The sequence below is a fragment of the Magnolia sinica genome, chromosome 2, assembly GCF_029962835.1.
Source record: "Magnolia sinica isolate HGM2019 chromosome 2, MsV1, whole genome shotgun sequence".
NCBI lineage: Eukaryota > Viridiplantae > Streptophyta > Magnoliopsida > Magnoliales > Magnoliaceae > Magnolia > Magnolia sinica.
Genome location: NC_080574.1, coordinates 160,461 through 171,941, shown reverse-complemented (window position 1 = coordinate 171,941; position 11,481 = coordinate 160,461). Strand labels below are relative to the sequence as shown.

Sequence of the window (11,481 nt, the reverse complement as noted above, 5' to 3'; positions counted from 1 at the left end):
AGTGGAGGGGTCTGGTTCGATGGCAACTGCGAAAACGGATGGACGGCGTGGACAAAACACACGTGTAGCCCACACAGGTCCAGTCAATAGCGAGTCGCTACTGGTAGGGTCAATTTGCAATCCGCGACAAGATAGAATGGGATCAGAACCAATGGCATTTCGGCATACAGATCTTCTTCTCTCTCACTTTTGTCTCTATCCTCTGTCCGTCTTATCTGATCTTGACGCGGATTGGGTGGTAAACCACAACACCATTGTCGGGTCTCTGTGATGTTTGTGTTTTATCCACGCCGACCATCCGTTTTTCCAGCACGATCTCAAGATTTAAATAAGTCAAAAGCTCAACTGGACCACACCACAGGAAACAGTGGTGATTGAACGCCCACCGTTGAAAACTTCTTAGGGGCCACAGAGTTTTTGAATTAAGCTGATCTTTTGGTTTTCCCTTCATCAAGGTCTATGTGACCTTATCAACAAGTTGGATGCCCCAGGAAGGTTTCAACGGTGGGTGTTATTTTCTCCACTGTTTCCTGTGGTTTGGTCCACTTGAGCTTAGGATCTGCTTCATTTTTGTGCTCATGCCCTAAAATGAGCTGGAAAAACGGATGGACGGCGTGGATATAAGACATATACATCACGGTGGGCCCCACAGCGCCCAAATCTGGTTGGTGTTGGGGTCACCACCCAACCCGCTTCCGTCTCACTTGTTGCGCAGAGAGAGAGAGAGAGATGGGAGAGGTTGGTGCTGTGCCATTCCTTCCTTTCCGACAAGGCTTCCTCTTTTCTTCTTCTTCTAGAAGAGGTACAGGTACAAGTAGGGATTGGAAGAATGCATTACATTACATGTTGTTATTTATATATAGCTCTCGACGGAGGGATGTTTGGAACTGAAGTTGGATAGGTCAAGTGAACAGGTGCAAAAGAGAGAGTGGGGAAGCGATGGCAAAGGGTAGTGGTGACTGCCAATTCTCATCATCTTCAGCGGCAGCAGAATCCCTCGACCTTCTCTTCCACCATCTCCACTGATATCCCCCTCTCCGAATCCCCTCCAGGAGTATGTCAGCTTCTGATCATTTTAAACTAGTTCCCCATTTTCCTCACACGCACACACACTTGGTACGAGTTTCCCTCTTTTCCTAATATACACACCCATACTCAGTTAAAAAATAAATAAAATGCCATGCACTCAGTATATATTCTTCCTTGAATCTCAATCTGTAAATAACTTATCGTGCAAAAATTGTTGGCAAAAGTTATCAGCAACATGGTATACAAAAACAGTTACCTAACGGCCATTACGTAATGTTAACGGCCATGTCGGCCATAACAGAAAAAAGGCCCCGTAACGGTCCTTAACGGCTCCGTAGCAGCCCTGTAATGGACTTGTAACGGTCCTGAAATTGTTTTTATTTTATTTTATTTTATTTTTTAATAAAAATAAAAAATGCTGTAAAGGGCTGTAATGACCATTATGGCCCATATCGTAACGGTAACGGTGGTGGCTGTTATGGCCACCGTTACTGTTACGGAACACCTAGTGCATACAATCCACTGGTCAAATGCTTCAAAAGGTTAGAATGATTTGAGTTGCTTGATTTAGTGGGCTATGGCCTACTCAAGATATGGCCTATTTCTTGAGAGAACATAAACGTATCAAGAGACCCGCTGCAAGCTGAGAAAAAAAATATAACACAAATACAAAATCAATGAGAACCAAAAAGATTTGCAGCCAAGGTTGTAATGACAAAAGCGGCCTATTTCAAAACAAGGCCCTCAATTTTCCTAATAACCTTGGCGACGGTTGCATTCTCATTATGAAAGAAACACCTATTTCAAGCTCCCAAGCAACTCAAAAAGGGGCCATGATAATCAACCGCCACTTAGCTTTCCCAGCCTTTCCTACTCCTCCCCCATGCCAAGCCCATATTAAATCTTATACCGACTTCGACATCACCCAATTGGTCTGAAGTAGTCCAGGAAATGTTCCCAGACTCCATGGACAAAAGGGCAATGGACGAAAAAGTGATCGATCGACTCCACATTTTCCATACACATCAAATAGATATTAGGGAGGACTAAGGATCTCTTTTGAAGATTGTAAATGATAAGGACTCTCTTCTAACCCACCAGCCAAACAAAAACCATCACATGAGGGGGGCTTCATAGAACCAATGGTAAAATGGATGAGGTAGGCTAGTAAAGCAATGTGGCCTACTAATCAAGATCAAAGAATTTTTTAGAGCGATGTCCCGTCCAAATCATGGAGTTTACTTCAATATTTGAAGGACTTATACTCTTCAGGTGATCCAACAACTTGTCAAACTCAACAATCTCCTCATCTGTCAAATTCCTAAGGCAAGGGGGATTCCACACCACAGAACCGCTGCACATAGAATGGCGGCCCGTCATATAGATAAAACAACTAGGGGTAAGGCAAGCCACTCTATGTAAGAGGTTTTAAAACGCACCGTCATCACACCAAATGTCCACCCAAAATCGAATGCGATGCCCATTCCCAAGTGATAAGAACCAGATGATTTGTCACTGCCGGTTTTTGAAATATCGGTATCGCGTTACGTATCACATCCTTGGGATACAGATACGTATTGGTTATTGCACATGATATATTGTTTGCATCAAGTAATTTATCGCACTTTTTGGGAAATATGGGGAAACATTGGGAAAATAGTTGAATTTTTCAATGAAACTTCAGGGATTGTTAAAAAGGACCTTAATATACACTTTAAAATCATAACATCTCAAAAAAGAAGTGCACATAATTGGTTTTCTTTGTATATGCCACCCATGGATGTGTATGAATCTGAGCATGTTAAATAACTCCTCTTCACTTAACATATTTCAAAGAGAGTAACATTGGCAAGCGATTGATTATTTTCTTATAAGTTGGTAGAATATGATATGATTATCATCATCATCAACAAAGCCTTATTTGGGGTTGGCTATACGAATGCTTTTCCACAATTCCACTCTATCAAGGGCCATAACTTCAATTAGACTATTGGTCAAGTCTTTTCTTACTACCTCCACCCACGTCCTTTTGGCCCTTCCCCTTGCCCTTCTAGAGCCTTTGACTTGTGCTAGCTCATTGCTCCTAACGACACATTCTTGGTCTTTGTTGCACATGAACAAACCTTCTGAGTCTACTTTTCCTCATCTTATTACCTATTGATGTTACTCATAAATTCCCTCAAATGTATTCATTTCTAATTCTATCTTTATCTTGCCACTCATCTATCTCAACATCCTCATTTTAGCTACAGTTATCCTATGAACATGTTGTTCCTTGACTGCCCAACATTCTATACCATAAAGCATGGGGGTCTTACAACCATCCTATAATATTTCCCTTTCAGTTTGAGTGGTACATGACAATCACATAAAACTCCAGAGGTACATCTCCATTTCTTCCACCTTGGTTGAATTTTTTGGGCAACATCTTTATCAATTTCTCCACTCTCATGAATTATTGACCAAGATATCAAAAGTGGTCATTTTGGGAAATTTCTTGGTTATTAACTAATTCCTCGTTCCCACTCCTATTGTTACTAAGATTGCACTCCATATACTTTATTTTATTAACTCGTCCATAACCAATGTGAAAAGTTATGGGCTCAATGCTGCCCCTTGGTACAAGCCTTGTAGTAATTAGGAACTCACTTATCTCTCCACTAGTAATTCTCACATTTTTTATTGCTCCCTAATACATCCTTAATCATGTCAGCATATCCTCTTGAAACTCCTTTCTTTCTCAACCTACTAGATTAACTCTTCCGGGACCTTATCGTAGGCTTTCTCTAAGTCAATAAAGATCATGTGGAGATCCTTCATCCTCTACCTATATTTATCTATTGATTGTCTAAGTAGGAAAATAGCTTTATTTGCAACCTCCTTGGCATGAAACTAAACTAATTTTTTGAGACATTCGTCTCATGCCTTAATCTTTGCTCAATCACCCTTTCTCAAAGTTTCATAATATAGCATATAAGCTTAATCCCAGGATAGTTAGTGTAGCTCTATATGTCTCCTTTATTTTTATAAACAAGTAGTACAATAATATTCTTCTATTCTTATGGCATTTTCTTTGATCTTACAATCTTGTTGAACGACTTTGTCAACCATAGTAACCTAGTATCCCCTATACACTTCCAAACATCTATTAGTACACCATATGGTCCAAGGCCCTCCTATTTTCATATTTCTCAAAGCTTCTTTCACTATGAACTATCCTAATTGGAAGTATCTATGAACTTTGACGTAATTTGAGTGTATGGTTCCTTTTATCACTATGCTCTCAGTTTGATTGTTATTTAAAAAGTTTTGAAGATAACTTCTCCACCATTGATTAGTTCCCTCACATAGATCTGAATATCGGTATCATTTTAGTTGATATGGTCATATCGTATCCGTATTGACACAAGACGATACACGATATGGGGACGTATTGGCTTGATATGAAAAAACTGATCCATATTGGCCGATATGGGGCGTATTGACACCTATATAGGGTTGATACAGGCCAAAACATGCCGATGTGCCCATAAAAGTCCAATTTTGATTTATTTTTTTCCAAAATTTTACTCACATCTCCCCTTCCTTTTTCATTTAAACCATGAAGGAAGCTTAAAAACTCATTTTAGGCTATATCTAGACCTATTTTGGGATTAAAACAAATGATTTGAATGAGATTGGACAAATTAAAGTGAAGTGGACCATTATGGGAAAAATTGGAAAGAAGGATATACCTTTACTTTCTTTTTGACATTTTCATCATCTTTTTGTTGCATTTGAATGTAACGGGCCCTAATTCACCAAATCATGCTTAATTTGTGTTCAATTAGGGTTAGGGCCTATTTAGTTGACCTTTAACAAGTTAAACCGACAAACAGCTGTCTCATCAAAGAATGGTCCGATACACCATCATTTGCATGTCCAAAATACAAAAAAAAGAAAAGAAAAGAAAAAGAGATAGATTCTTGAATATCTTATTATTCTCTCTCTACCCCTGATATGTGCGTGCGTGTGTGTGTGTGTGTGTGTGTGTGTGTGTGTGTGTGTGTGTGTGTGTGTTTTGGACAAGTACGGGCCGATATGGTCTAATATGGATAGATATCATTACGTGATGCTCGTATCATATCATTTTTCGGCTAGACAATATGCCTCAAGTATGATCTGAGTCCATACTCTTCCTCTCTCTTATTTTTGCAAGTTTGAAGACATCTCTCTTACCTTCTCTTTTCCCCAATCTATTCTAAAGATCATCATTAGCCTTAAGTTTAGCCTCACTAATTTTTAGCAATCTTTTCAACATTTTTATATTGTTTAAGATTTCCATCGTTTCTAGTCCTTTGCCAAGCTTTAAAACATGTATGTTTTTCATTAATAGCTTTTTGTATGTCATCATTCCACTACGAACTTTCCTCATATGAATTGTTTCCCTCTAGATACTCCTAAAACATTTTTTGCCACTTTATTAATAGACTTAGCCATCTCATTCCACATAACATTTACTTCTTCAACATTTCGATGTCCTTCCATCAATTTATTTCTAAATAACATTATCCTTTTAAATTCACTACCTAGTTTTTGAAACACCTATTAATTTCGTTGTTTTTCTTCCATCTGTTAATGTAAATATTCATAACCATTAACCTATGTTGTGTAGTCAAACTCTCTCTAGGTATCACCTTGCAATTTTTACATATTGATTGTTTTGTCCTTTTTAAGTATAAATAAATCTATTTGGCATGTATATGATCCACTTTTGAAAGTTATTAATTGTTCATCTTTCTTTTTAAAGTGTGTGTTTGGTAGAGCTAGATTATATGCCATTACATTAAGGATAGTTTCTTGCATCTCATTTCTTCTTCCAAAACCATATCTTCCATGTACCGTCTCCTATCCTTTATTTTCTTTTCCTAAATGACTATTTAAGTCTCCTTCAACAAATATCCTCTCTTTGTTTATAATTTCTTGCTTTAGTCCATCCATATCCTCCCAAATTTGTCTCTTGATTATATTCTCTAACCCTACCTACAACTCATATGTACTAATAATATTCATTGTTTTCTTTCCTAACACAAATTTTATTGATAAAATCCTATCACTTACTCTCTTAAGATATACAACTGTATCCTTTAAATCTTTATCTACCACCATCTCGACCCCATTTCTATTATTGTCCTTTCCCATATGCCAAAGCTTGTATCCATCAATTTCTCTAGTTTTTGCCCCTTTCCACTTGTTGAATGCAAGCTATATCGACTCTCCTCCATTTCATCGTATCCAGTAACTCCATATTCCTACCTATCAATGTTCCTATATTCGATGTGGCAAGACGAATCTTATTCTCTTGGACTAGCTTCTTTACCTACACGCGTCCAGAATGACGCAGGAACCTTTGTCTACTTCTCACAGCAACCGGGCATTGTTGCAGCGCGTCACTTTCCTTAGCCAACCCTTGCCCATTTCTCATTGCAGTCAGGTTCTGATGTAACGGGTCGCTTACAGGGAATGCCTTAGCATGAATTTGAAATGTCATATTGTTTGGATTCATGTTGGAAGTTATGGCATAAGTATGATGCTGACTACCAACCTGATGCAACTCTCTCCTTTATCTGGTTTGGGGATTGGCAATGAGAGCATAAAACTCCCACAAGCACAATGTAATAGATTATAACATAGGTTGATTACAATCAAATGCTATCTAACAGTCTACTACATAAGTTAATTACAATCAATGAGTTAGAATATGATACACACAAACATGCTCAAAATTGTTGTTTGTGGCTTTTATGTTTCTCTATTCAAACATCCATATTGTGGAACCCATAGTAAATGGAGTGAAGCGTCACAGGTGTGGAGGTTAATGCAAGGGCTTAGCCATTTTTGGGTCATTTTATACATAAAGGGTTTGTTCATGTGTGTAAAGACATCTGCAATCATCTAGAGTCTTGCAGAGAAGTTTAGAGAATTCTAGAGTAGTGTACACTATGGTAGAGTTGTTTAGAGATCTGCAGTAGGTTTTGGAGTTTTCTGGTAAACTTTAGTGGCTAGGAGAAGTGTGGAAGAGTTTTGAAGTTTTGTAAAGTGTTCTTGGCCATCGGATGAGTGACACATGACATAATCCAAGCCATTGATGTAAATAATCTGGAGATTTTCTAAGTCTATATAAAAGGGGAATTCCTTTCATTAGAATGCAATTCCTCAAGTTGTAATCTTCTCTCCTTTAGTGCAATACAAGCTTTCCCATTATGCTCTCTTGTGTTTTCTTGAGTTCTCTTTTATCCTAGTTAGTTCTTGGTGCATAGCAATTAGTGGTGCAAGTAAGGCCAATGTTTTAAATAGCGGTAGTGTGATGCGTAGCGCTCAGCCCTCTATAGCGTGCAGCGTAAGCTACACAATACTTCTATTTTTTAATTTAAAAATAGGACAAATATAATAAATAATGAAAAAAATATATAAAAATGCCTAAAAGATGATTCATTTTATCAGTTATAAGCATGTTCAAACAAGTTATTAGTTATCATTTATCAATACCGAATCCACATATATAAACAAAATCAAATAATTATCACGTCAACAACTTTCTAAGCAAACCACTTTAATTAATAACGTTTAATTGAAACCACAAGTCACAATTATGAAAAGAAATAAAAATCCCATAGCTTAAAAGTATCAAGTACAATACAAGTATCACATTCCTCAACATTAGATACAAAGAAAACATAAAATAAAATAAAATAGTAAAAGAATACATTGTAGCGTACGCTACGCGCTACGTAGCTGTAGTGTACGCTGCATGGGATTTATGTTATTTAGGACGCTACGTAGCGCTACAGCCACGCTACACTAAACACTAAGTAGGACCTAGGTTGACTCAAACCACGTTGGGTGGTCATATGAGTGCGGCATGAGTGAGATTGCTAAGGAGTTATCCGGTCTGTGACAAAAGTATGAAAATCAGATTGACTGGACAACCACTTACTCTGATCACAGGACATCCGAATTTTGAACATTAACAACTTTTCAGGTTGACTTTCCAATTTATGGCTGCCAATGGACACTCATGATCATCGGCTCAATTATTTCAGTTACACCCATCTAGTGTTGGTCCAGTGATATTGATGGTTTAGATTGATGTGCATATGACTATGTTTAAAGTTGGCTAAGTGCATGGATATGGATATATCAATTTTGTTCTTGGACAATAATTACTTGTCTAAAGAGGTAGGATAGGTGAATTCCAGGAGTACACTTTTTGGTACTATCCTCCCACATAATGCAACATGGCACATGTGTACAAGATCCAATTGCTTATCAGTCAAATTCTAATGGGTAGATGGCATTCCAAAAGATTAGCTTATTTGGTCATTAGATAGTTGTTGCAAGTATGTTAAATTTGAATTGTTGTTCAGCCTCTCTCAATCTTATACATTAGAAAATGCAAACTTTTCTCCTACCTGATGATTGGTCGGGATCTTGCACACTGTTCCATAGTGGCACTTGTTTCATAAAAAACCTCATTCATCGTACTCAAGCAAGGAAACTGTAGCATTCCTCTTTCTTGAGAAGTGTTAGTGTAGAGAATATTAAGCAGATTCCTTTTTTAACAAAAACTCTAGCTAAGGAACCCAACTTCTTAGGTTTTTCTGATTAAAGTAGCGCTACTTTAATCGAGTCTGATATTTTAACTGTCCATTTGTTGCCACCAGTTGGATGTCTCAGATCATCCAATAATTTTCATTTTTTATGCATGCTCCATCCATCATGCAGACTACAGTTTGAACCATATGGATACCGCTGGCCATGTAAATCGGATCTTGTGTATTGACTATTTTTAGTCTAGTCATTTTAACTGTCAATTTGTTTCCACTAATTGGGGTTAAGAATCAGTAAATTTCATTTTTGAGGTATGTTCCATCCATCACAAGAAGTGGATTTTATGAGCACCATAGGCCATGCAATTCAGATCTTTTGTATTAACTAAACTTTCTGGGGGTACTTTCATCATGCAACATGGTGAAAAATACATCATCATCTAAGCCTCATGCCAAGTAATTGGGATGGTGAAAAATACATGAATAAGAAGAGAGCAATCATTATACCTTTTTATATATAGTATAGATATAGATGTAGATACTTCTACAACTTTTAGATGAGTCAAAAGACATGACTCGCCCATTTAATTGAATCGGTTGAGTTCCGAATGTTTCTTTACCTTGATGATCCACCACTAGTACTTGTAGTACTAGCAGTGAGTACTAGTAACTCATTTCTATTTTCTCATGCTAGTTGTTTGTATGATCTACCTGTACAGGCATCATTCGATGAGTACCTCAGCAATCGAGCCCGTGTTTTCCAAGCAATGTTTCCAGACAAACACAGAAGCCAGAGGTTGAATAATGTGAGGAAGAGAGATAGAGACTTTTTCTCCACTTCTTCCTTTTTTTTGTCTTTCGTCTTTCACACGCAAACCATTCGAAGTTATGAATTAAAAAATCTAAGGCCAGCAGACCCTAGTTTAAAATTTGACCTCCTAATTTGCTGGCTTTGCCAAGTTTCCTGCTTGTTCCTACGTAAACCTCTTCACGGCTTTTGATTGAGCACATGCAACTGGATGGGCCCTCCTTGGCCATATGATCCAAACCTCACAAAGGGTGGCCACTTCCAAAGAATCATGCCAATTGGCCAACTTGTGGCATTTAAATGGATAGCTTAACTCTCTAAAAAAATAAAATAAAAAAATAAAGTAGTCAACAGTCCACATTCAGTTAGAAGCCAAATCGGCATGATTTGTGGATCATGGCCATCCACACCAGATGAATGGCTTGAGTTCCCTCACTATCCAGGCATGTGGGCCCCATCCAATGGCGCATGCAAACAGACTTCTGATTGTGCTTGTAAGATGGGTGCTTGTACGATTTAATCGTAGGGCATTTGAATCAACAGAACAATATTTATTTTGTTGGTCTCAACAACTGTGGGGTTGTGTCCGTGCGTGTCCACATGTGCATGGGTGGGTGTGGGTAGTCTGTGCCATGGCAGACAGCCCCTTCTATGGTCTGAAAAGAGAAATGATATTTTCATGCAGGAGGAATGGAGAATACAGATGCTTCCGCTGGATTTCCTCTTCCTGTCGGTGAGGCCTGTAATTGACATGCGGTTGAGATGCAAATCAGAAGGGAAGGATTACCCACCTGGAGTTCCCCCCCGTGTCACGAGGGTTCTTGAGCTTCAAGCTGTAAGTCTTCCCTTTCACACTTTTCCCCTTCTTCAAATGGCTGGCTGCACAAGCTAACCCCTAAATAAGTTATTTGTTTCTTTTGCAAGGGATGGATCTTTTATCCAAAGGTTATTTTCTAGCTTATGCAAATACATGTTGTTGCGTAACTAAGCTCACAGCACTTAAAAAGCTTTTCATACACTACATCATTATCAACTGAGCCTTATCCCAACTAATGGGGGTGTCCTGCTTTTCATACGCTAAACAACCATAAACAAATGCTACAATTATCAACTTGTTTTGCTTGCTTCAGTTTGTCAATCATGTAATAAACTGGAAGTCTGATTTTCTTTTGTTTTGTTTTCTTTCTTTTTCTCTTTCTTTATAGATCAAATGGGAGCTTCAAGGTCTGGAGAATGTTCTCAAGCCTTCTCATTTTGCACTGTGTGTGAAAGGTGCCCTGTACTCAGACAGGCGAGGTATCCATAGCCGTCTCCGAGGTCAATTGGAGATGAGCATCAGCTGCATTCTCCCTCCGGCTCTCTCTTTAATCCCAGAAGATGTTCTCAAAGGCGTTTCAGAATCGGTTAGATTGGAATTCTCCTTTCTACCCACTGAACACATGGAAATCAAACAGGACCATTATTAGTCTTCTTGAATCTCCATGTTTAACTCTTAAATCCTATGTTACCTCCCAAAAACTTTAAAATGAGTTTTATTGCCATGTCACCCTCACCTCAATTTAAGTGTAATGCAAATGTGTGGGGTGACATAGCTTGGAACAATCACTAAGAAGAGAAACATCTTAAATTTATGGAATAATATGTGTGCTTGTATGCATGGGTACAGGTGTTGAGGAGATTGGTAGAGCGCATGAAGCAAAAAGTGAATGAAAGCTTGCTTTCAGATTTCAGGGAGTTCAGGAGGGAGAGTCTCAAGATACAGGGGAGAAGATAGCAATCCAATCTCCCAAAATCTCCAAAGAAAAAAAATGAAGTGCACAATCTTAGTGACATCAACAAGCGGAGAGATGGGGAGGGAGATAATTGTACATCATGGGTAATTGGAATGTAATTATTGCATGCATACAAATCAACTGTTCTACTACCTAGCACGAGAATATTTACATTCCCTGTTTCTCCTTCATGAGCCATTTAGTTACAACTGCATCCACCCACACACACCAGAAAGGATCCAATGGTTGTCAGCTTTCTCACTTCTCAGATATCCATGTTTCA

General features: G+C 38.3%; 1 protein-coding gene across 5 annotated transcripts; it reads left to right on the top strand.

The window, feature by feature from the left end:
* The first annotated feature begins 260 nt into the window (after positions 1–260).
* LOC131230819 (uncharacterized) lies at positions 261–11,389 on the top strand. Of its 5 annotated transcripts, none has more exons than XM_058226823.1 (6): positions 277–814; positions 915–1,054; positions 9,338–9,424; positions 10,112–10,261; positions 10,632–10,829; positions 11,093–11,389. In XM_058226823.1, exons 1-6 carry the CDS (start codon positions 730–732, stop codon positions 11,198–11,200), a joined length of 768 nt encoding a protein of 255 aa, XP_058082806.1. In that variant the 5' UTR covers positions 277–729; the 3' UTR covers positions 11,201–11,389. The 5 variants fall into 5 exon arrangements, with proteins under 5 accessions (XP_058082833.1, XP_058082825.1, XP_058082806.1 ...); XM_058226836.1 differs by having other exon boundaries at positions 279–802; XM_058226830.1 differs by having other exon boundaries at positions 283–808.
* The last annotated feature ends 92 nt before the right edge of the window (positions 11,390–11,481 follow it).

Coding starts and splice junctions, on each gene's coding strand:
- LOC131230819 (XM_058226823.1), top strand. CDS start 730: ATGGGAGAGGTTGGTGCTGTGCCATTCCTTCCTTTCCGACAAGGCTTC. Junction 9,425..10,111: donor GAAGCCAGAGGTTGAATAAT/GTGAGGAAGAGA, acceptor ATTTTCATGCAG/GAGGAATGGAGAATACAGAT. Junction 10,830..11,092: donor TCAAAGGCGTTTCAGAATCG/GTTAGATTGGAA, acceptor GCATGGGTACAG/GTGTTGAGGAGATTGGTAGA.